The sequence below is a fragment of the Schistocerca serialis genome, chromosome 7 (assembly GCF_023864345.2).
Source record: "Schistocerca serialis cubense isolate TAMUIC-IGC-003099 chromosome 7, iqSchSeri2.2, whole genome shotgun sequence".
Taxonomy (NCBI): domain Eukaryota; kingdom Metazoa; phylum Arthropoda; class Insecta; order Orthoptera; family Acrididae; genus Schistocerca; species Schistocerca serialis.
This window is the reverse complement of record NC_064644.1, coordinates 423,701,672-423,727,667: the sequence shown is the minus strand read 5'-3', so window position 1 is coordinate 423,727,667 and position 25,996 is coordinate 423,701,672. Positions and strand designations below refer to the sequence as shown.

Here is a 25,996-nt window from a genome sequence, read left to right as displayed (position 1 = left end):
GTCACAGTCCCATTAAATGTGTGCGGCTTTCGTGTTCTTTAATCTGATGTTTTTAATGTCCTCCCAGTTTCGATTGCAGGGCAAATACACGTTGCTACAGCAGCACGTCACTTCATAGACTACAGCAGTGCAGAAGTTATTACGTGCGTCTGATTGCGTCGGAAGAAGTATTTCATTTCTCCTGACTGAATGATGTGGTCTTTCTATAATTTTCCGGAAGACTTTTGCTTCTGCGTTCAGCGTTCAGCTAACACAGGACACTAGAAAATCACGAACAGGATCTCAAATGAGTTGAAACGTCAAGAAATCTGAAGAGAAACGTGACGCGGCCTAAGAGCACAGAAGATTTTACCTTTAATGGCAGCTGCCCCAAAAGCCTGAGACGTTAAGACTACTACTAAAGGCTATTTCTGAGATGTCAAAGCTAAAGTATTCAAAACAGTTAGAGGATCAGAAGCATCTCACAACATATCATGAAAAATTCTGCGTAAAATGACGTCAGAGACAGTACATCACATTGGAACGTAGTCATATCTACAACAGAAGCATGGGAGTACAACTTTTCGCCCATTAAACTTCTTCAGAAGCGGTCCAAAGAACCCTCATTACTAACCTTTGCAACCGTGTGTGACTATCGGTGACGCAAGCGGCGCTTCACACTAGTTTCGCACAGATTAACTCATATCGTTTTTGAGTGGCATTTTACAAGTCCTAAAGATGAGGTAACACTAGTGCTGGAAGAACGACGGGGATTTCCGGATATTTTCCTGTCGCCGGCCGCGGTGGTCTAGCGGTTCTAGGCGCGCAGTCCGGAACCGCGCGACTGCTACGGTCGCAGGTTCGAATCCTGCCTCGGGCATGGATGTGTGTGATGTCCTTAGGTTAGTTAGGTTTAAGTAGTTCTAAGTTCTAGTGGACTGATGACCACAGATGTTAAGTCCCATAGTGCTCAGAGCCATTTGAACCATTTTTTATTTTCCTGTCAGGCATACACAAAACAGGGAATACAAGTCATACCATCACTTTTCAGAATGTGATCCACAAACTAAGATCAGTGGAGGCTAGCATCGTTATCCACAGACTAGGAGTTTTGCCAGTGGTCCCGGAAAAGTACCGTGGAAAAGTGGGTAGGAAAATCTTCACATGTGGTATTTGCTGTGTTGCGACACTTCCTCGCTTGTTTCATTATTGAAACATCTTGGATTTTGCGATATACCATGGGATTTTCCTGACTAGCCAAAATTGTTTGCAGAGTAACCATGGGTCTATGGAATGCCACATTATGACTGCCCAAATTATCACCCAACTCCCACTATGTTTCACTCTTCGAACGTAAACTCGACCAGATGTCTGAAACAATGTGAAACAAGACTCGTCCGACCAAATATGTTTCTTCCTTTGCTCCATAGTTCAGGTTTAATGGCTTAGGTACCACAGTTTTCTTGTTACAGACATTGCCATCACTGAGGTGTGATTTTGAAATTCCAGCTCGCCTTGAAACTCCCAGCTCGAGGAACACTCTTTGTGTTGTTTTGGTGCTGACAGGGTTCACAATGTGACATTCTGTTCAGCAGTGGCAATTGCGGCTCTCGTCCTCTTATTTTTCGTACCAATCCTTTTCAGTGACTGCCTATCATGATCATTCAATACACGATATCGCCTGCGTTGTGACTTAGCGGATGATGTCTTTCCGCTTTCCTGCATGCGTTATAGATCTTCAGCACGGTTCTGGAAACACCAGATGATTCGGATCCCTTGCTAACGGAATCACCAACAGTTTTCCCACGTTCGAATGCATAGCTTTGACATAATGCACTCGCAACTATACAGAACACTTTCGTGACCAAGACTGACACCTGCAATGTGTTCATGACTTTCCGCAGCTGCCGACTGCCCTCACATACAGGAGCACAACCTGCAGGCTTGGCTAGCGTCTGCAATTACACTACTGGCCATTAAAATTGCTACACCAAGAAGAAATGCAGATGATAAACGGGTATTCATTGGACGAATATATTATACTAGCACTGACATGTGATTACATTTTCATGCAATTTGGGAGCATAGATCCTGCGAAATCAGTACGCAGAACAACCACCACTGGCCGTAACCGCAGCCATGGTCTCCGAGCAGATAGTCCATGCTGCTGCAAGCGTCGCCCAACTGTTCGTGCAGATGGTTGTCTTGCAAACGTCCCCATCTGTTGACCCAGGGATCGAGATATGGCTGCACGATCCGTTACAGCCATGTGGATAAGATGCCTGTCATCTCGACTGCTAGTGATACGAGGCCGTTGGGGTCCAGCACGGCGTTCCGTATTACCCTCCTGTACCCACCGATTCCATGTTCTGCTAATAGTCATTGGATCTCGACCAACGCGAGATCCAATGTCGCTATACGATAAACCGCAATCGCGATAGGCTACAATCCGACCTTTATCAAAGTCGGAAACGTGATGGTACGCATTTCTCCTTACACGAGGCATCACAACATCGTTTCACCAGGCAACGCCGGTCAACTGCTGTTTGTGTATGAGAAATCGGTGCGAAACTTTCCTGTTGTCAGCACGTTGTAGGTGTCGCCACCGGCGCCAACCTTGTGTGAATGGTCAGAAAAGCTAATCATTTGCATATCACAGCATCTTCTTCCTGTCGTTTAAATTTCGCGTCTGTAGCACGTCATCCTCGTAATGTGGCAATTTTAATGGCTAGTAGTGTATGTTCAACATGCATTTCTCGCGGTGTTTCCATATTTTTGTCCAATTCTTGTGTATCTAGAGCATTTGGAATAAGTCTTTTCCAAACACTTAACATAATTTTACAGTAATCTCACCAGCTCTGTCTAACAGTTTGATGATGGCTTTGCGTTTCTGTTATTTACAGAAGTTAAAACTGTTGTATACAGGTATCTGCTCTGAGCCCGTATTATTTGCGATTATTTCATTGGTTATATTTCCACTCTTTTGCATTTGACGGAAACACACAGATCAGATTCTGCTGTTCACACCAACCCCTGAGCAAAAATGGCTGTTCCGATGTACGACTCGATGTCGAGCGTACGTTAAACCTTATTCTTTCTTCCTTCCTTCCTTCTCGTAAATGAGTGTCTACAAGAGACATCTGGTGACACACAGGGTGAGACATTCCTAGTGCACCAAAACCAAATAATTTGTTTATCAAATAAAGAGAAAAACAAAATTATGCTTATTTAGGTATCGGTATTCAGTACTATGCTTGCCGATATGAAATACCACCAAAGGCTCAAAATGACTGGCGTTACTAGTGATACGTAATGAGCGAGCTATGCCCAGCCACTAGTCAAAGTCTCATATTGCCATTGCTGTTATTTACACGTTAACAGAGGCATGAATGCCTCGCCGACTGTCTCTCTCACATGTCGATCTGTGTTAGACATTTATTAGCTGCCATTTACGTCCCACTTCACTCTTACTCGTTTTCCTCCATTAGTTTCTAGTACCTTGTCGTTTGCTGTTTTTGCCGTTAGTTCTTCTCCAAATTTTACAATATTTACGCCCTTTACCAGACTTGAACCTAACTAAAATATGGAATATTCCCAGTCTAACTATCGCCCATTTCACTAGTCACTTTATCTTCTATGAAACAATTGGCTCTGAGCACTATGCGACTTAACTTCTGAGGACATCAGTCGCCTAGAACTTAGAACTAATTAAACCTAACTAACCTAAGGACATCACACACATCCATGCCCGAGGCAGGATTCGAACCTGCGACCGTAGCGGTCGCTCGGTTCCAGACTGTAGCGCCTAGAATTGCACGGCCTCTCCGGCCAGCTTATAAATAATTAACAAATAGTTCCTGATTATTTCATTCTTCATTGCTGAAATTCTGTCGGGCACTCAGCACACTCTTTCTAAGCTTGCTCGCGAGTTCTGATCTGATCACTCTCAAGGCAATTTTAGAACCTCTGCTGCCTCAGTGGCAGAAGTCCACCTGCGTAGCCAAAAAAGATGAATACTTACATGAGGGGAGTATTCACTAAAATAGTGTGTTTTTGTCCAGTCCTAGGAAAGGGTACATTATTTATTCAGTGTTCGATTCTCATGGCTTTATTCATATATTCAGTATGAGATATTGTGTTCACGAAAGAATATAGTGAGTAACGCAAAAACTAGAAATGGCACTACACTTCGATTTTTTGGGTGGTCGTCAGTCTACTGACTGGTTTGGTATGACCGTCCACGAATTCTTCTCCTGTGCCAACCTCTTTATCTGGGAACTCCAGTTGCTCCCAATGCACTCCTTTGTTGGACATATTCAAATTTCTGTCTACCCTATTGTGCTTACTCTTTATAGTAGCTGCCTTAAGTGTTTTATAATTCATTCTTCGATGTCTTAAGACATACCCTGTCATCATGTACCATCTTACTGTCAATGTTTTCCACAGACTCATCTCTTCCACGATTTTGCGGAGAAATTTCTCATCTCAGCAGTACACCTGATTTTCAACATCCTTCTAAAGCAACACATCTCAATAGATACAATTCCAGTTTTCCAGTACTGTGCTCCAAATTTATCTTCCCAGCGATATCTTCCTGAAATTCTTCGTCACAGAGTCAGAGGACAGCAATGTCATCAGCAAATTTTACTATCGATATTCTTTTATTCTGAATTCTAGTCCCATTCCTAATCTTTTCTTTCATTTCGGTCGTTATCTCCTCGATTCATAGGCTAAACAAGGGTATCGAACCACGAAAGGTGGTACTAACAAAGAACCTCTTGAGTGCGAGGTCGCAAAAGTCCAAAGATGTTTACGGCATTCGACGCCTCACATATTGTCTACCATGCAACCACAATATTGGCTGTTAATGGCAACTGGGAGGCGGGACTGGAGGTATCCAGTGGTGAGCACAGCAAGAGGCTACGGAGCGTAGTTGAACTGATTAGTCAACGAGTAACTCACAACAGTGCTACAGTGCTAATGGTGTTGATACAGAGCAGAGCAGTGGAAACGATAAACAAAGCAAATACTGCATTATATCTACAACAATTGCGGAAGTTGACATTTCAGAAAAGATCCCACGGAATTTTGCAGAGTGAGAAAGAAGAGGCAAAAGAAATATTAGTGTTTCTGCAAGATGAGTCAGTGGAATGTGTGGTGTCGTTTCACTCGACTGTGTGGACAATGTACATGAGGAATACAATGACTGTGATAAGTGCTTAACAAGCGAAAGTGAGATCGATACATGTCTCGAGACATGTAGTTCATCATCCTTGCCGGACAGGGAACCACAAGTCCCGTCTCCAGTGGAACGTTGTAAAGGACTGCCGTTATCCAAGGAGCGGGTACTAAAGAGTTACGTGTGTGGAAGATCATCTGCAGCATGGTAAAAAAACAATTATGAATAGATTTCGAATAAGTCCGTAGCAATATGACCGCATAGTGCATAAAAAAAACTACGGGTACTCAAGGGAGGAAAAGGCGCATTTGTTACAAAAACCGGTGTTTGCGCGTTTCGAGTATGCTAAATACAACTTACAAGATGCGCGTGACAGTGACCTAGTACTTCATGCACATCAGATTGCGCGCGACATAGATTACAATTATTTCAAAGGAAGGAGTGGACGATTGCGTAACTTCAAACATGCTACAGCACTGGAAGACGTAAGATAAAAAAAGTTCTCACAAAGCGTCAACTTGACGATGCACAGCAAACTGTGGAGTCAGTCCGAGAATTTGTGAAAGAGATAAACAAACTTATCCCATCGTTCAGTAAGGACTTTGTTTTCAACTCCGGACAATCTAGATTTAAAGAGGAAATGCCTATAAAAAGAACCCTGGAAATTAGAAGTACAGAGATTTGTGTCCAGTCCAATTAACATCAATGCCTTAACGCATCAGTATACAATTTCGTGCTGTGAGAAGTTGGATTGTTCTGCTCTCTACTATTCTTTCTCGTGTGCGTGTTGTTGCAAGGGCAATACGGAATATTTACGTCACAGCATGTAAGAGTGGGAAAATGGGCGTAATAGAACTACAACTATGGTATGTGCACTGTTTTGACCAATAAATGGTCAAATTAACTTGCTTTTTCTTGATTCCTGATCTGCGTGTAAAAATCATACTCCTTTAGAACAAACTGCCCCTCCAGAAAATTGTGTGACATTGCACTTCACACCACCTGGAACCACTGAACAAATTCAGCCTCTAGATGTTTGTTTTTTCCGTGCCTATAAAACATATTATCACGCTATCTGGAGCTACGCCTTAGAGGACAGCCCGTTTCACGATAAGCTCCACGACAAGCCGTTTCGCATCCAGTTGCATGCCATCAGTTCTCATCACCCCTTTACACATGTATGATTCGGTATGTAAGAGTGGATACCTAGCTGAACATCCTGCACGGTTTGTAACTCTCAAGGAGTTCCCCTTCGATCTTGATGGTGCGAACCTTTGTGATCACTGTGGCGCATCATATTTCATTCGGTGTTCATTGTGCATGTTAATGGTTCGTTTTGGACATTTCTTGAATATTGACTATGTCCTTTTTGTAAATTGTGATCATACATCCCAAAGAATGTTGATCTCTCCACCTCCCAGACGTTCATCTTCTGTCAGCTCCCTGATGCACATGGTGAGTCATTAGCAGCTAGTATTTTTCCTGTCGTAATTGTTAAAACTACATAACAAATGAGCCTTATTAAAGACTGAACTTACGACCTCGCACTCAAGGGATTCCTTATAAGAACTTTCCGCCCTCCACTGCTTGGCGCACGTTGGGGACGCTTAATGGCGTTCCCAAGCGCAGATTGTGCCGATTAATCGGTATTGAGCACCTAGACCAAGCGAGAAGCTTGTTACAGACTGCAGCAGGTTAATGGATTAGTGAGCATATCACAACAAAAGCAGTTGTTGAACGTAGCGCATTTGAAATCGACTGCTGTTCTTTCTATGTTCTGTGCAGTACGCTGCAAAACGTCCACCAGGAAGACGCTCGTAGTTGAAAATGCACCTTAATTATGCTCAGTTTCACCTCACTGTCATCTCATATGTTTTTTGATAGTAGCAAACCCACCAAGTTTTCATGATAACAGTAAAACGCATACGATTGTTGCTGTTGTTGTTGATGTTGTTGTTGTTGCTGTGGTGGTGGTGGTGGTGGTGGGTGCGGTGGTGGTGGTGGTAGTCTTCAGCCAGAAAACCAGTAGGGACCAATGACCCCAGCAGTTTCGTTCCATAGGAACTTACCACCCGAAGACTGGTTTGATACATCACTCAGCACTTGCCTATACTGTACAAGTCTCTTCGTTACTGCATGCCTACATTAATCTGCTTGCATGTCAACGTACTTAGAGTGTTCATGCCTTGGTCTCTCTCTATAATTTCCATTGTCAAATTGACAATTCCTTGATGCTTCAGATTATGTCCTATCACCAGTCTTTTCTTTTAATCATGTTGTGCCACAAACTTCTTTATTTCACATTTCAGTTCAGTACTGCCTTATTAATTATTCAATCTACCCATCTACTCTCCAGCATTCTTTTGCTGTAGCGCCACATTTCAAAAGATTTGATTCTCTTCTTGCCCCAGCTGCTTATCGTCCACGTTTCACAAATACTTTAAAGCTAAAATTTATAATCGATGTTAACGTGTCTCTCTCTTTCAGAAATTCATTTCGTGCTACTGCCAATCAGCATGTGACAGTCTATCCTTTATATCAGGTTCGTGCGTAAGTTCAAAGCGTTTTCGTTTTGCGTGTTGGTATTCCGGTTGCTGTGGGTTTATTCATCGATAGTCGTTCTTTATTTGTAGTTCATTGTTGCTATTTGAGTTAACATTTTCTCAGTTTGAGATAGTGACTGGAGCTGTGGACGCTATAAAATGGAGTGCATTTCTGACATATTCTTCTGTTTGAGTTCAGTAGATGGGTGACAGCAGCGGAGGCAGTCGGAAACATTTGCCCCATGAACGGGGATGAAGCCATTGGACAGGGCACGACAAAGGTAGACCGTTTTGACATTAGTGGCTCTCCAAGTTCAGGAAGACATTCAGGATTTGATGAAGATCGTTTAAACGCATTAATCCACAATGATCCACGTCAGTGTACACGAGAAGTGACGAACTATGATCATTCCACCAACTTGCGGCATTTGCAAGCAGTGGGGAAGGTTCAAAAAGCGGGTGTGTGGGACCACATGCTCTAAGCCAAAATCATAATCTTCACGGGGTGGCCATATGTGCATTCCTGATTGCTCGTCGTCAACTGGCTCTTGAACAACCCGAACCATTCCTACGCTGGTGACTAAGTAAAACGGAATGGTTGAAACCAGACAAAGACATCAGCGTATCCGCAAAAGATAATGCTATACAGTATGTGGACACAACGACGGTGTGGTGTATCGCGAATTGGTTCCTCGAGGTGTAACTATCATTGCTGACATTCATTATCTATGTTGACGTCTTGCAGGCGCAGTCCAAGAACAACGACCATGAAGACTTGGTGAAGAGGTGCCACTGCAGATAACACTCTCTCCCCGCTTTCTGCTACATCGACGAAAAACACTATACAGGAGTTGGGTTTGGAAGTCATTCCGCAACCACCTCATTCACGTGACATTATGCCCTCAGATTTTCATCATTTCCTCTCTCTCCCGAACAACTTTCAAGGAACTTCTTTCCCGGATGAAAATGCGCTCCGAACATGACTCATCCCAAAACCATTTGATTTGTACAAAAGCATAATCGAAATATTACCCAGAGTTGACAAATTGTCGTAAATACTGAAGTAGAATATGTTACTGTTGTTTAAACTCTCCGTTACGTGTATCTTTCGTATTTATTAAACTTATAGGAAAACACTACTAGCTTATGCACCAATCCAATAGTTCTGCCATCATCAGTCATTCTGGTGCCTAGATAGCAGCTCTAATGCATTATTTTTTGCATCTCATTTACTTATCTAATTCCCTCACAATCACCTGACTTCATTCCACTACATACTCATACTATTACCATACTCATACCATTACCCTTGTTTTTCTTTTCTTGATGTTGATCTAATAACCTCATTTCAAGACAATATTCATTGCGTTCAACTGCTCTTCCAAGTAGTTTGCGCTCTGAGAGAACTGCAACGTCATCTGCAAACCTCAAAATTTTTATTCGTCTCCTTGATTTTCAATTCCATTTCCAAATTTTTGCTGGGACTCTTTTACTGCTTTCTCAATGCGCGGACTGAGTAACTTCAGAGATAGGTTACTAAAACCCTGTTTCATTCCCTTTTCGACGAAAAGTTCCCTTTCACGCCCTGCGACTCTTATAACTGCAGCCTGGTTTCTGTACAAACTGTAGATAATGTTTCGGCCCCTGTATTTTACCCCTGGTTTTTTTCAAAATACAAAGAACCCACCCCAGGCAGTACTCTAAAAAGATTTCTATAAACCTAAACGGACATTTGGCTTTCTTCAGTCTATGTTCCACTATAAATCGTAGGATCAGTTCTGATTCGCTCGTTCCTACATTTCTCGAGAACCCAAACTGATAATCCCAAAGGCCGGTTTCTACCTATTTTTCCAGTCTTCTGCAAATAATTTGTGCCACTATTTTGCAGCCGTAGTTTACTAAACTGATAATTTGTCAGTGTTCAGATCTAACGATACGTGCCTTCTTGAAATTGAAATTATTACATTCTTCTCGCTGTCTGAGGGTGTTGCACCTGTCTGATATTCTTACACTTCTGGTTGAATATCTTGTGATGGGTGGCTCTCCCAAGGATTTCAGTTATTCTAAGTGAAGTTTTCCTTGGTTTCCTTGAGCAGGTATGTGTATGTTGAAATTCAGATATGGCCATATATCTACATCCTGCTTGTCGATAGAGTATGGTTCAGGGACTTTCTGGAAGTAGTAAGTCTCTTTTCCGTCTGTTGGTCTTCTAAAATGTCTATATTCTTATTTTTTCAGTGGGATAATATTACTCCTTTCTGTTTTTTTCTGTTTCAGAGACGTGAAATCAAATAAGCTGACGAAGATTCCGGACCTCTCGCAGTGCAAGGATCTAAGAGTCCTGTAAGTACAACAGAAAATCGGTAACACTGTATGCAAACTGCACTACACCCGTGAGCAATTGAACTAGCTATTACTGCTGTGTTGAGCGAGAGAAGGCGTTTCTGCCGCCAGTGAGAATAAAATAATTCGACGGATCACGTGACTACGATCGTCAGATCTCGGATTTGCCCTCAGCGTGACAGACCCCTCAGGATAAGCAACAAGCACGATTACCGCATTTGATTATAGCTAAATCTTGTGTGCTTGATGCGCGGCGTACTCCAATCTGCAAGACTGCACAACCACTGAGATATTTGCGTGAACACATCTCAATGGTATACTGTGCTACTTCGATTCCGGAGAAACTCACGCGGTCACAGTCAGTATGGCTAACAATGAATAAAGAAAAGGAAACACCAGAGCCGTATCATCAAAGAAATTTATTTCAAACGACTACTTGCGGCTCAACACTTATGCTATCTTCAGGTCCAGTATAAACCAAAAGAGTACTTTTTTAATTGGCCCATGTATTGTAGAACCCATTGGTTTATACTGACCTGAATATGGTGTAAGTGTTGTGCCGAAACTAGTCATTTAAAATAAATGTCTTTGATGATACGGCTCTGTTTTTCCCCATAGAGATGGATCCCCTCCACGCCCACACCGGCATGATGGCCAACTCAAAAGGTCTACTGGCATCTCTCCATAAGGGTTAGTTTTCACTAGAGTGAGGTGCCGCAGGATGTAGGTACTGCGATGTTTGCGTCTCATGTGGAGATAGATTGGGTCGAAGTCGAACGGAGGGTAGCGGTTTGAAGGGCAGAGGAAGAAAAGTGCCAAGGCAAGAGCCAAGAGAAAAAAACCTCTGCGATAGTTAGGCCCGGTGATAAGTGCAGTAGCGGATGTCTTGCTGCCTGCGATAGGTCATGCATGGGTAGGCTTTGTTAGTAGTGGGTATCATGCAGGTCGATACCTTTGACGCTGTGCAGTGCTGTCGCTCGGCGGCTGCCGCTGGGTGCCGGTGTTGAACTCTCGATCAGCGTCAGCAACCTGCAACAGGTTTATCATAGTTTTTGTGTCCGATAATTCAGATATCGGATGCACAGTGTAGGGTGATGTTGGCGAATTGTTTGTGCGTCAGTGGGCGAGCTCGTCGGTGTCCCTGCTGTGGCCTGTTGGTCGGCCCTAATAGCAGCTGGTAATTACCAGTTAGTGTTGCTGATATGCAGGGGCTTGCATACGTTTGTCGCTTGTTCGTGTATGTTAGCTTGCCATAGGTGGTTATGCCCTAGCTAGTAGTGTCTTTGGCCGCTTATGCTTCCACCTATGGTTGTAATCGTAGTTTCCTAGAGTAAGGATGAAAGGATTGTTCGAGTGTCTCGAGTTCCTGTATAGTCGTGTGGCGTGTTTTTTTAATACTTCCTTGAGGGTTTCAAGGTGCTATTCTTTGTGAAGATCCACGTCTCGTGTGTAGCTTAGAGCGTTGCTAATGATTCGTAGCACTTTGTTCTGTATGATCTGCAGGGGGCGCAGTCGTGTAAGAGCTGCATATCCCCAGACGGGAGCTGCGTACGTCATCAGAGATCTAATCAGTGTCGTGTATATGGACCTCGACACCCTCCTATTCAGTGTGCTTTCCCTGTTGAGCATTGGGTAGAGTTGTCTGAGCCTCGCGTGCGCTCTGTTGGCCACGTATTCACTGTGGTCCCCCCATGTAAGTTTCCGGTCCAGCCAGACGCCGAGATATCTGACTTTCTCTCGGAAACGTATTTTGCGCGTATGTAGTGTTATCTGTCTATTGTATTGATGTTTGCGCAGTAATTTCGGTCTGCGTGTAAACAGAACTGCTTCGCACTTGTCGACGTTTACTTTAATACGCCATCGTTCCAACCAACGCTCGGCAGTTCTGAGTGCCGTCTGTATTCGACGGTTTCCAATCTTGCGCAAGGATGACTGTGTCATCTGCGTCGATGTCTAACGTCGTGTTTTGTGTTACTGGGAAATGGTTGATGTACAGGTTGAACAAGTTGGGTCCTAGGATGCTTCACTGGGGTACTCCAGCTTGGATATGTTGTGTTAATTGTTTGCCCTGCACGTCAGTGTTGAAACATTTGTTCGTGAGACATGAGCGTATGAGACGTACGAGTCCGTCTGGGAAACCAGCTTCGCTTAGTTTGCGCATAAGCCCGTTGGGACAGAGACGGTCGAAAGTTTTTTCGATGTCCAGGAACACGGCCCCTATGGCTTTGTTCATGTTGTAGCCGTGTGTTATACGTTGGACTGCGCGGAGAAGTTGCGTCGTCGAGGGATGATTTCTAAAAACGAGCTGCTCCAGTCTTAGGGTGTCATTGGCGATGCAGTACCTAGTGATGCGTTTTAATATTACCTTCTCAACAATCTTGCTGAGCAAGCACAGCAGACTGATGGGTCGGTAATTTTGTGGGAGGGACGGCTCTGGTGTTTTCTCTATTTATATCATCAGCCGCAGTCCGACGTCCATGAGAACGATGCACTTCCACAAGTTGGGTAACAATGTGTTGCTGACAGGGTCGCCGTCGACTATCGAGGGTTAGAACTGTGAACAAACTGCCCACACTGCAAAAATGACTGGGAGTTCAGCGCTGCACAGGAATAGCTGGTGAGTTGTCGTAATATCAAGAACAATTTCCTCAGCAAGGAGTTCAGATTCCATCACCCAATAGAGGTACTTTCTGTCACTGCACGTCACACAGTACAGCAGCTATCATGTGTGTTCAAAAAAATGGCTCTGAGCACTATGGGACTCAACTGCTGAGGTCATTAGTCCCCTAGAACTTAGAACTAGTTAAACCTAACTAACCTAAGGACATCGCACACATCCATGCCCGAGGCAGGATTCGAACCTGCGACCATAGCGGTCGCTCGGCTCCAGACTGTAGCGCCTAGAACCGCACGGTCACTCCGGCGGGCTACCGCCTGTGAATCAGCTGTTCACCCATCCGTGTCCACCGCCGCTTGCGGGCGCCCAGCTGCCCGTGAACGGGCACTCGAGATCGGAGAGCCTGACCTAGATCACCTGACCTCAGTCCTAATGAGCATTGTTTTGGTTAGGTGGTCTTCAATCAGAACGGCTAACCAAAACATGGAGTGGATGTCACAATTCGTCGTCCCAGACATGAGTTAGATAGGGCGTGTTGCGTGCTACTCGCAGAATGTGGATAATTTAGTTGCTCATGACTGTAAGTGTTTGTTATTTCGATTTATACACGATATTTAATTGAACAGTGAAGTTTCCATTAGACGAATTATTTGTAAAAATTTAAAATTGATGGACAGATATGTTGGCTCTTCAGCTTCAATATATACTCACCATATTTCTCACAGTTGAGCTGTATAAGTGCTGCTTGCAACAGACGTGATCTATAGTTATGAACTATGGAAAATCTCCTACGAAGTTGCATGGCTTAGCACCTCTTCGACTAGGGCTTGTAAAGAGCGCTCCGATGATTCAGTTTAAAGAGCATCGTCTGAGAACGACAAGATACAGGTTTGAATCGTACCATGAGCGAGTTTCAATAACGTAAATGGCAAGCTGTTTACACGGTTCTCATAACTGCAACTGTCTATTGTTCAATAACGCTTTGATTAAACTCTTTATAGCTGCTCGTAAAATCCAAATTTATGCTCATAACAAAGATGTGTAGGTCATAAGGTAATGTCCGCAAACGGGATCCAGCCACTTCCAGCTGTAAGCGGTGAACTGTGCAGAGAGAGGAAATGTGAAATGACTACCAAGACATGTCAGCGTTGAGGACAGAAGAAAATACATTTACCTTTGTATGAGGCCAGTTATGGATGTCACACCCCAGGACTGACATTTGCAGGATAGTGAGGTGGCCAGCAGATGTCACTCATGATTTCGCTACGAACAAATGCTGTTCATTATACGGGACCAGGTGGAAGCTGGTTAACTGAGTTTTAAAATCATCAGAACCTTCCAACAAAAGACGTTGTCTCATAAAATATTAATGAAATGGAGACTATAAAACACGCAGTCGCTATAGTGATGTTGTGTCTCGTTAACATAAAGGCATTGCAAAAGCTTCGGATAAAGCTCAGAGATGATCTACATCTACATCTACATCTATACTCCGCGAGCCACCTTACGGTGTGTGGCGGAGGGTACTTATTGTACCACTATCTGATCCCCCCTTCCCTGTTCCATTCACGAATTGTGCGTGGAAAGAACGACTGCTTGTAAGTCTCCGTATTTGCTCTAATTTCTCGGATCTTTTCGTTGTGAACATTACGCGAGATATATGTGGGCGGTAGTAATATGTTGCCCATCTCTTCCCGGAATGTGCTCTCTCGTAATTTCGATAATAAACCTCTCCGTATTGCGTAACGCCTTTCTTGAAGTGTCCGCCACTGGAGCTTGTTCAGCATCTCCGTAACGCTCTCGCGCTGACTAAATGTCCCCATGACGAATCGCGCTGCTTTTCGCTGGATCATGTCTATCTCTTCTATTAATCCAACCTGGTAAGGGTCCCATACTGATGAGCAATACTCAAGAATCGGACGAACAAGCGTTTTGTAAGCTACTTCTTTCGTCGATGAGTCACATTTTCTTAGAATTCTTCCTATGAATCTCAACCTGGCGCCTGCTTTTCCCACTATTTGTTTTATGTGATCATTCCACTTCAGATCGCTCCGGATAGTAACTCCTAAGTATTTTACGGTCGTTACCGCTTCCAATGATTTACCACCTATGGCATAATCGTACTGGAATGGATTTCTGCCCCTATGGTCGTCGACGTTCCTCTACAAAATAATTTTACCGCTGTCGCGAGTTTTTTTTTTCTTTTTTTTCAACTATATAGATGGCTTTTTCTGGGAACTCCTGCAGTCCACAAGCTCTCATAATATGTATTGCCAAAATAGTTCTGTAATACAAAGTACTAACCGAATGAGACAACTGAATCATTCTTCATGTTATAACCACAGTTTTCTACTACGAAAGCTATAACTATTTCACTACATGAAATGTGCGTAACTGTTGTTAAAATTCAGCCTCGAGACATCAAAACTACAGCTTGTTCACTTCAGTGAAAGGAACCTTACAACTGAGTACAGCTGAAGGTCAGTAACCTTTTTTCACAATTTCATGACAATCACGTCACGTACGTCAATATATGTAGAGGCTCTATTCGAAACTGCTGAAGTGAGCTTCGATGCAAATCGGTATTACCTGATGATGTTGTCACTACGGACAATACGATGGACTTTTCGTCAGTTTCAGCGTATTGGCGAAATATTTTGACTACGGCCACGCAGAACACTTCTTCTTGATGGTCCAGTGAACCATATGAAGTTCAGCCATTAGACAGATAATCATTTATTTGCTATTTTAAACAAAATAAACGGTGCCTTTTGTGAAAGAGAAGGTTTAGAGAGGACAAACGAAAAATTAGCCGACAACGCCCCTTCTTCTGCATCACACCGGGAATATTAGCCTATGACTATGGCTCACCAATGGTAGCTATATGAATTTTAACCAATACTATCACTTCTCCAGCACGAACGCTACAAAACTCCCCTTTATAAGAGGACGCGACAGTCCTCTCTGACAGTGTTCTAGCAGTAGTGGACACCAGAGGATCCTGAAGAAGATCCCAGCAGAGGGGTCGAAACGTCGATCATTTTAGTAGAAATATGATGCGGCCTAATAACCCAGAAGATTTTTAACTGCATTGACAAGGCCCACGAAAGCCTGCAGAGTTACATAAAGCGAAAAGTAGATTATCACTCTACGAAGAAGAACAGTGGAGAGTTCACGGTAAGGACATTCTTCTAAATCTAAACCTCATCTAAATATCGGTTAGCAACCGTCATATCATTAGAGCAGGAAATTGTGTTAGATAGGGTTTGTTATTTGGAACGGCGGATAATCAGTATGTGACGAGGTCATTACAGATGCACTAAAAAATGGTTCGAATGGCTCTGAGCACCATGGAACTTAACATCTGAGGTCATCAGTCCCCTAGAACTTAGAACTACTTAAACCTAACTAACCTAAGGACGCCACACACATCCATGCCCGAGGCAGGATTCGAACCTGCGACAGTAGCAGTCGCGCGGTTCCGGACTGAAGGATCTAGAACCGCTCGGCCACAACGACCGGTTGGAAATATTATCACGATATTGCAATTACTTGTCTTATTCTTAATTAAGATGTAAAGTTCCTTTGGAAGCACACTAATTCAGAATAACGCAGGCATTGCAATATCGTATTTATCCGCCGACGTCTGGGAAGCGACTTTCAAGTAAAATGCCCTAACTGCACAGGAATATACATAATGGATGCACGAGTAGAGGAGGTAGACGCATGGTTGTCGACATATGGAGCTCTGCGTCTGGCCGTGCATCGAGCTCGAGTAGCCAAATGGGAAGGCGCCGCTCATGGTGAGCGGGAAACCTGGGTTCGAGTTGCGGTCCGGCTCGAATTTTCATTCTCGTCATTCCGCTCTACAGCTGATGGTTTTCCATCTTCGCAATGGCGAATACATTTAATGAGAATATAATCAGTACAGAAAGCAAGTTTTCAACACATCGTTGATTTAAAAACGTTGAGAAGAATGACATCTCTTTACATTTAATAAGAGGTGATATGAAAAGTAGCGTTAATGGGAGCACTCCAGAAGTTTTATTTTCACCTGGTGGCCACAGGCTTCTGGAGGAGGCTGAGGGTAGTGTGAGGATATGTAATGTCGCGAATCAGATTAATTCATAATCTCAAATTACCTCATTGTACACTAACAGAAAAAAATAGCAACACCAAGAAGGAGTTGGGCGACATAAACGAAGGTTGGTAGGTGTGTTTCTACATCTGAAAGACGATTCTATTCAAATTTTAGCGTCAGTCGTATAGGAATGGCGACTGTAGCGCTACTATGAGGATGCGCATGATGTTTGCTTAACATATACGATTTAAATATCGTGAGCGCTAGTTACCTCTGAGATTGCACTTGTTGAGTTGATGTTAGTCGAAAATAGCTATAAGACGATGAAAACACCGTTATCAACACGTCACTGAATATGAACAGGGCTACGAGATGCTGTATGTTCATTCTGCGATACTGCAGAAAGACTTGGCAGGAATTCAGCCACTGTACGTGACTGCGGCAGCGGTGGTCACGAGAATGGACGGTCGTAAGAAGACGGGGTTCCGGAGGGCCACTTGGCAGTACCGAAAGGGAAGACCATCGTGTTCGGCGTACGGCTCTAGCGCATCGTACCGCATCTGCAGCAGCAATTCGAGAAGCAGTTGGCACCACAGCGACACAACGAACTGTCACATATCGATTACTTCAGCGATAGCTCCCAGTCAGAAGCCCTGTAGTGTGTATTCAACATGGATTCTGCAAACAGAGATCCTACGAAACTCAGCTCGCTCGGTCCCTTCAAGAGATCCACAGCGCCGTATACAACGGTACTCTGGTTGATGCCGTGTTCCTTGACTTCAGGATGAGATTTGACACCGTCCCGCTTTGCTTTTTAGTGAAGAAAATACGAGCTTATCGAGCATCTGAGCAGATTTGCCATTGGATTCAAGACTTCCTTGCAGACAGAACACTTCGCTGTTAACAGAGCAAAGTCGGCAAATGTAAAGGAAATTTCTTGAATACCACAAGAGAGTGTGATAGGACCGTTACTATATGCTAATTTAGACTTTCTCGGCAAATCTCGGTGATGAATCAGACTTCGCCTGAAGAAGTAGGGAACTTGTTGAAACGTTGCCGCAAAACGACGCGTTGACTATGCTGATAACCCGTGAAGACTTCATCATCAGGACGGTTACCGTTTACATTATGTATAAATGATCTAATAGAAAGCGTCGGATGCTCTTTAAGGCTGTTCGCAGAAGATGCGGTTCTCTATAAGTAAATAGCAACGACAGAAGATAGAAACGTTTTGCAGAATGACCTCCAGAGAGTTGATGAATGGTGCAGACTCTGGCAGCTGCCCCTGAACGTAAATAAATATACGAGGGTTGGAACTTAAATAGTGGCAACCATTTATTTACAGCTCGTACAAAATCGATACGTGTTTCAAAGTTTTACTGACCTTCAAAGTAGTCACCAGCATTGTGTATAACCTGTCGCCAGCGATGTGAAAGTCGTAGGATACTCTTAGCAGTGCCAGTTGTGTTGATAGTTCGAGCGGCGCGGTCTATTGCCTGACGAATTTGTAGCAGTTCTGAAGCGAATGCCGTGAAGTGTTTCCCTCAGTTTAGAAATCAAGTTTAAGTTACGACGGCTTAAGTCAGGGGAGTGCAGTAGGTGGTATAGCACTTATCATCCCCATCACTCAAACAACTCAGTAACTGCTTGCACTGTACGAGGAGCATTGTCCTGCAAAATGATGGTGTGGCCCTGCAGAAAGTGTCATCATTTTTGACTCTTAAAGTTGTCGTAGTTTGTGTTCCAAAAATTAACAGCATAGAGACAGAAGTGATGACACTTTCTGCAGGACCTGACCGTCATTTTGCAGGACAATGCTCAAGCACGTTCAGTGCAAGCTGTTACTGATTTGTTTGACTGATGGAGTTGCTAAGCGCTTACCACCTACTGCACTCCCCTGACTTAAACCGTCGTAAGTTCAATTCGCTTTCTAAACTGAAGGAAACACTTCACAGCGTTTGCTTCAAAACTGCTAAAAATTTGTTGGGCAATAGAACGCGCCGCTCGAACTGTCGACACAACTGGCACTGCTAAGAGTATCGTACTACCTTCACATCGCTGGGAACGGGTTATACACAATACTTTGAAGGTCAGTAAAACACGTAACTGTTTTATACGAACTGTAAATAAATAGTTGCCACTATTAAAGTTCCAACCCTCGTAACAGTATGGCAAATATATATAGGAAAAGAAATCCACAAGTGAGCAGTTACACTATTGATGACAACCACTGGGAACAGTATCCACCGAAAAAATCTGGATGCAACTATCCAGAGCGACCTTAAATGGGATGAGCACATAAAAGAAACAGTGGGGAAAACAGATGCCAGACTCAAATGATTCAAATGGCTCTAAGCACTATGGGACTTATCGTCTCAGGTCATCAGTCCCCTAGACTTAGAACTACTTAAACTTAACTAACCTAAGAACACCACACACAGCCATGCCAGAGGCGGGATTCGAACCTGTGACCGTAGCAGCAGCGCGGTTCCGGACTGAAGCCCCTAGAACCGCTCGGCCACAATGGCCGGCTGCCAGACTCAGATTCGTAGGAAGAATCGTAAGGAAATGTAACTCATCCACGAAGGAAGTGGCTTAAAAGGCGTTTGTTCGACCGATTCTTGATTATTGCTCATCTATCTGGAATCCCTGCCACATAGGACTGATAGAATAAGTAGAGAAGATAATGAAGAGCGGCGCTTTTCGTCACGCAATCGTTTAGCAGGCGCGAGAGCATTACGGAAATGCTCAACAGGCTCCATTGGCTCTGAGCACTATGGGACTTAACATCTATGGTCATCAGTCCCCTAGAACTTAGAACTACTTAAACCTAACTAACGTAAGGACAGCACACAACACCCAGTCATCACGAGGCAGAGAATATCCCTGACCCCGCCGGGAATCGAACCCGGGAACCCGGGCGTGGGAAGCGAGAACGCTACCGCACGACCACGAGCTGCGGACCAGGCTCCATTGCAGACGTCACAAGAGAGGCATTGTGCATCACAGAGAGGTTTACTATTGAAAGTTCTCGAGAGAACTTTTAGTGAAGAGTCGATCAAAATATTACTTCCCCCCATATACGTCTCGCGTAATGACCATGAGGAGAAAATTCGAGAAACTGGAGCCAGTACAGAGGCTTACCGATAATTTCATGCTGCCCGCCACTAACTCATCTCCTATGCCAACCTCTTCATCTCAGAGTAGCATTTGCTATCTACATCCTCACTTATTTTTTGCGTGTATTCCAGTCTATGTCTTCCTGTCTTCCTCTACAGTTTTTCCGCTCTACAGTTCCCTCTAGCACCATGGAAGTCATTCCCTCATGTATTAACAGATGACCTATCATCCTATCCCTTCTCCTTTTCAGTGTTTTCCACATATTCCTTTCTCGTTCGATTTTGCGCAGAACCTCCTCATTCCTTACCTCATCAGTCCACCTAAATTCTTCTATAGACCACATCGCAAATGCTTCGGGTTCTCTTCTGTTCCGGTTTTCCCACAGTCCATGTTTCACTACCATAAAATGCTGTGTTCCAAACGTACATTCTCAGAAATTTCGTCTTCAAATGAAGGTCTGTGTTTGATAGTAGTAGACTTCTTTTGGCCAGAAATGCCCTTTTTGCCAATGCTAGTTTACTTTTGACGTCCTCATTGCTCCGTCCGTCATGGGTTATTTTGCTGCCTAGGTAGTAGAATTCCTTAACTTCTTCTTCTTCGTGACCATCAATCCTGATGCAAAGTTTCTCGCTGTTCTCATTTCTGCTACTTTCATTACTTTCATCTTTCTTCGATTTACTCCCAGTCCATATTCTGTACTCATTACACTGTTCATTCCGTTCAGTATATCATATAATTCCTCTTCACTTTCACTCAGCATAACAATGTCATCATTGATATCCTTTCACCTTGAACTTTAATTCCATTCCTTAACCTTTCTTTTATTTCCATCATTGCTTCTTCGATGTACAAATTGAACACTAGGGCCGAAAGACTACGTTCCTGCGTTACACCCTTTTTAATCCGAGCACTTCGTTCTTGATCGCCCACTGTTATTATTCCCTCTTGGCTCTTATACATATTGTATATGATCGATCAACTGAAGCATTTCTTCTGCCAGCCAAGGATTCTTCGCAGTTGCTTTACTTTCCAACTTCTGTGATTGCCCTTTTTAGAGATGTCCATTGCTCGTCGTCTGTACTGCCTACTGAGCTATTCCTTACTGCTGTATCTATAGCCTTAGAGAACTTCAAGCGTATCTCGTCACTCCGTAATACTTTCGTATCCCACTTCTTTGCGTATTGATTCTTCCTGACTATTCTCTTAAACTTCAGCCTACTCTTCATCACTACTACATTGTGATCTGAGTCTATGTCTGCCCCTCGATATGCCACACAATCCAATATCTGATTCCAGAATCTCTGCCTGACCACAATGTAATCTAATTGAAATCCTTCTGTATCCCCTAGGCTTTTCCAAGTATACCTCCTCCTCTTGTGATTCCAGAACAGAGTATTCGCTATTACTAGCTGAAGTTTATTACAGAAATCAATTAGTCTTTCTCCTCTCTCATTTCTTGCCCCAAGCCCATACTGTCCTCTAACCTTTTCTTCTACTCCTTCCCTTACAGCTGCATTCCAGTCACCCATGACTATTACACTTTCATCTCTCTTTATGTACATTATTATCCTTTCTATATCCTCCATATACTTTCTCTGTCTCTTTATCTTCGGCGTGAGAGGTCGGTATGTATACCTGAACTATCGTCGTCGGCTGCTGTCGATTCTGATAAGAACAACTCTATCACTGAGCTGCTCACAGTAACACACTCTCTAGCCTACCTTCCAATTTATAACGAATTCTACGACAGCTATACCATCTTCCCCTGCTGTTGATATTACCCTACACTCATATGATAAGAAATCCTTGTCGTCTTTCCATTTCACTTCACTGACCTCTACTATATCTAGATTGAGCCTATGCATTTGCCGGCCGCGGTGGTCTAGCGGTTCTAGGCGCTGAGTCCGGAACCGGGCGATTGCTGCGGTCGCAGGTTCGAATCCTGCCTCGGGCATGGATGTGTGATGTCCTTAGGTTAGTTAGGTTTAAGTAGTTCTAAGTTCTAGGGGACTGATGACCACAGATGTTAAGTCCCATAGTTCTCAGAGCCATTTGAACCATTTGAACCTATGCATTTCCCTTTCCAGATTTTCTAGCTTCTCTACCACGTTCACGCCCCGACTCGTAGAACTTTATCCATTTGTTCGTTATTCAATCTTTTTCTCATGGCCACCTCCTCCTTGGCAGTCCCTTCCCGGAGATCTGAATGGGGGACTATACCGGAATGTTTTGCAAATGGAGAGATCATCATGGCACTTCTTCAATTACAGGCCACATGTCCTGTGGATACACGTTACGTGTCTTTAATGCAGTGGTTTCCATTGTCTTCTGCATCCTCATGCCGTTGATCACCGCTGATTCTTCCGCCTTTGGCGGCAGTTTCCCACCCAAGTACAAGAGAGTGCCCTGAACCTCTGTCCGCTCTTCAGTCTTCTATGCAAGGCCGTTGGCAAAGTCTGTATGACGCCTTACCCGTGGTCTACGGGTAGCGTCTCTGATTAGTAATCAAAATTTTCTCGGACCCAGGTTCGAAACCCTCCACCGCTTAAATTGTGATTAATAAACAGCATTGGTAGGCCTGCGGAGTATGATGTAGATGTAGGCCCAAAACCACTGCTACCTGCGACTTCATTGGTGTCAAGCGAGAGTTCATTGGAGGGCAGTGTGGAGGTTTGTTGTATTTTCTGATGACCGCCGGTTCAGCGTCGGTGCCAGTGAGACAGGTGTGTTGGTTAGAAGGAGGAAAACTGAGAGCTTGCAACCAAATTGTCTGTGTGCTAGACACACTGGACCTATTCCTGGAGTTAAGACCTGGGATGCGATTTTGTATGAAACTACGAGCACTGTCGTGATTATCCCACGCACCTTAACTGCCCATTTGTACGTCAATCCGGTGCTTCGACCTGTTGAGCTGCCATTCATGAACAGCATGAAGTGTTTCCCAACAGGATAACATTGTCCCAAACATCGCTGTTGTAACCAAACATGCTCTACAGACTGTCGATATGTTGCCTTTCTGTGCTTGATCACCAGATCTGTCTCCAGTCGAGCTTCATCGGGAACGACAACCGCAGCGTCATCCACAAGCAGCATTAACTGCCCCTGTACTGACCGACCAAGTGTTACAGGCTTGGAAATCCATCCCACAAACTGACATCCGGCACCAATAAAACAAAAAGCATGAAAGTTTGCATGCTTGCATTCAACATTCTGGAGTTTACAACGGTTATTAATGTACCAGCATTTCACATTTGCAATGGCTTACCTCGCAGTTCCATTAACACGCGATATTGCATTGTTAATCAATTAAAAATGTTACCTGCATGCCCGGTTAGCCGCGCGGTCTAACGCACTGCTTTCTGGGCGGGAAGGCGTGCCGGTCCTCAGCTCGAATCAGCCCGGCGGATTAGTGTCGAGGTCCGGTATGCCGGCCAGTCTGCGGATGGTTTTTAAGGCTGTTTTCCATCCGCCTTGGCGAATGAGGGCTGGTTCCCCTTATTCCGCCTCAGTTATACTATATCGGCGATTGCTGCGCAAACACTTTCTCCACGTACGCGTACACCATCATTACTCTACCACGCAAACATTGGGGTTAGGATCGTCTGGTATGAGACGTTCCCGTGGGGGTCCACTGGGGGCCGAACCGCACAATAACCCTGGGTTCGGTGTGGGGCGACGGTGGGGTGGGTGGACTGCTGTAGCCTGTTTTGGGGTTGTGAGCCACTGAGGGCTACGGCGGGGACGAAGCCTCGCCGTCGTTTCTAGGTCCCCGGTTCCATACAATATAATACAAATATACCTAGACAAATGTATTTCCGAAGTTGTCCTCTCAGTGCACGCAGTTCTCTGAATGCCTTATGCTCGTTCACTCATTGATAAAGGCTCGTAAATTTTACTTAGTGCACACTGAATTTTTGCACTGACAAATCGAATCTCGGGTCAAAATTCAGACGCGGCAGAAAAGTCAATTTTTGCAGCCGTTTTCGCTGAATATAGCACAAAGGGAAAGCAACCACATTTTTAGGATATTTGAGTACTATTGCACTAGCGCAAGCTGCTCAGTACATCCTACCCCATTTCAACTACATCTGTAGTCCCCAAGCTACTCTATGGTGCACTACGGAAGGCGAATAATAGTGCGGTGTAAGAACCCACACTTGCCTTTCGTATTGCATTCGCTCTAATACACGACTGGGATGATTGTCAGATTAACTGAAGCCTTCCAGACTTCTTCACCAACTCACAGCCAAGTTATCACCTTCCAACTTAAATTGTACCTCGAACTACTCTACGGATGAGTCACTACAACCAACATTCCAGGAAGTAATATATAGGCAAAAAATATTGTCAGTATTCTCTTCCTGTTTCTTCCTGTATAACGCCACACACTACACTGTCATTACGTCACGTGACGAAGCCAACATCAGGTATCGGGAAGTTCATATGAGTATGCAACAACTTCTCTCATTTCATTTCCCGCGCAGAAAGCAGTGCGTTAGACCGTACAGCTAACGGGGCGGGCAGGTAACGTATTTAATTGATTAACATTAAAATATCGCAGGTTAATGGAAGTGCGAGATAAGCCATTGAAAATGTGAAATGCTGGTACATTAATAACCTTTGCAGTCTCCAGAATGTTGAATGCAAGCATGCGCTTCCCGCGCACAACGTCATTTCCACAACGACGGCTGTTGACCATCCTGTGCCTCACCTGCTCTGACTAAGCAAGTCACTGACGAGTTGCGCAGCTCGTGTTTTAGACTTCTCCATCTTTCACATTAACTCAATTTGGCAAACAGCGGTTCCATCGCGAGTGACTTAAATTTACTTGGTATTCTGATAAAATGCGGACTAGCATCTGTCAACCCAAGGTTAAATTATGTGATCGTTTCTCTTTAGATTTCCACGCCTAGGTACACCTGGATGCTGTTGTGACTGATTCCAGTGACCGCTACCAATCGCGCATAAGTTACACGCATTATATATTTTTATTCAGCGTCAGCTGAGGTGGTGAAATTATGTTTCGACGTACTCCCACAGACAGGTGTGACGACACATGGTTTTAAGGGGCTCCGGAAAGGCTCAAAATCAAGAAAAGTTGAATTTTTACTTTTTTGCGTTTTCTGAATCTGCAGACTATTACCTTTTAATAGATATATAATTTATTCAATTCCAAAGACTACGACTATTTTTAAATTTTTTTTGAAATGTGTTCTACATGGGCGTGACCCACTGTGGCGCTGTTAAACTGCTGTCAAATGGTGTTATTATTAACGTCCGTGTTCATCAGGTACATTTTAGTGATGTGAGATAAAGTATGTGTTGTGGCTAACCTGTGATGGTTCAATATATATCGCTGTTGTGATTGTCGATTGTTTCATGTTTATTTACTCTGTCGTTATCTCGAAAATATTCGTAATTTATTCTGTTTCTTGAGTCTCTGTTTTGTTGAAGCATAATAATGAGTAAAAGTAAAGTTATTAGAAATCCTCTGAAGGCTTTTAAGAAAAGGAGAAATGTTGGAAAGCCAAAGGTATGTGTTACTACTGTAAACAATAAAGACGATAACCAAGTGAGTGAACCTAACCTCTCAAGTACACCTGCCCATAGCAGTCAAAGTGGGAAAGAAAATACTTCACAGAAGAAGCTTGGTTCAATGAGTGAAAACTATGAATGTTTTATGGGCGAATCGGATGTGAATGAAATATTTGATATGTCGGTTCTCAAAGGAATTTTTTCAAACTGTGTAAGATGTATTCATTGTAGTGAAGTTGGTCTGGAACTCTCCATAATAAAGCACGTAGGACTTGCTAGTGAAATACAACTGAAATATGATAAGTGTTCATACATGACCATCTTTTGGAACAGTGTTGCAGTAACTGCAACTGAAGAAAGTGGTAGCAAAATCTACGAACACAACAACGAGCGATGCTTGCTTTAGACAAGGAACGCCTTCGGGCTGCAGACAGGGCTGTAAAGAGTCTAGAAATACAAGCAAGAGTAAACAGGAGGAGGAACAAGAGGAAGCTGGAGGAGGAGTTTGAAGAGGATGAAGATAATCCATCCTATGGACCTGGAATGCACTAAAAAGTTAATCCAATCTTTGTCGCTCGATTCCCAAAACTTTTATTTTC

The 25,996-nt window shown here is 43.7% G+C and overlaps 1 protein-coding gene across 1 annotated transcript in view; it reads left to right on the top strand.

Moving 5' to 3' along the window:
* Nucleotides 1-25,996, top strand: part of LOC126413132 (lutropin-choriogonadotropic hormone receptor-like) — a 932,298-nt gene that overhangs the window by 593,141 nt on the left and 313,161 nt on the right. Inside the window, exon 9 of the mRNA XM_050083024.1 lies at nt 9,979-10,044. Coding sequence (XP_049938981.1) covers nt 9,979-10,044 — 66 coding nt within the window. The remainder of the gene's footprint in view (nt 1-9,978; nt 10,045-25,996) is intronic.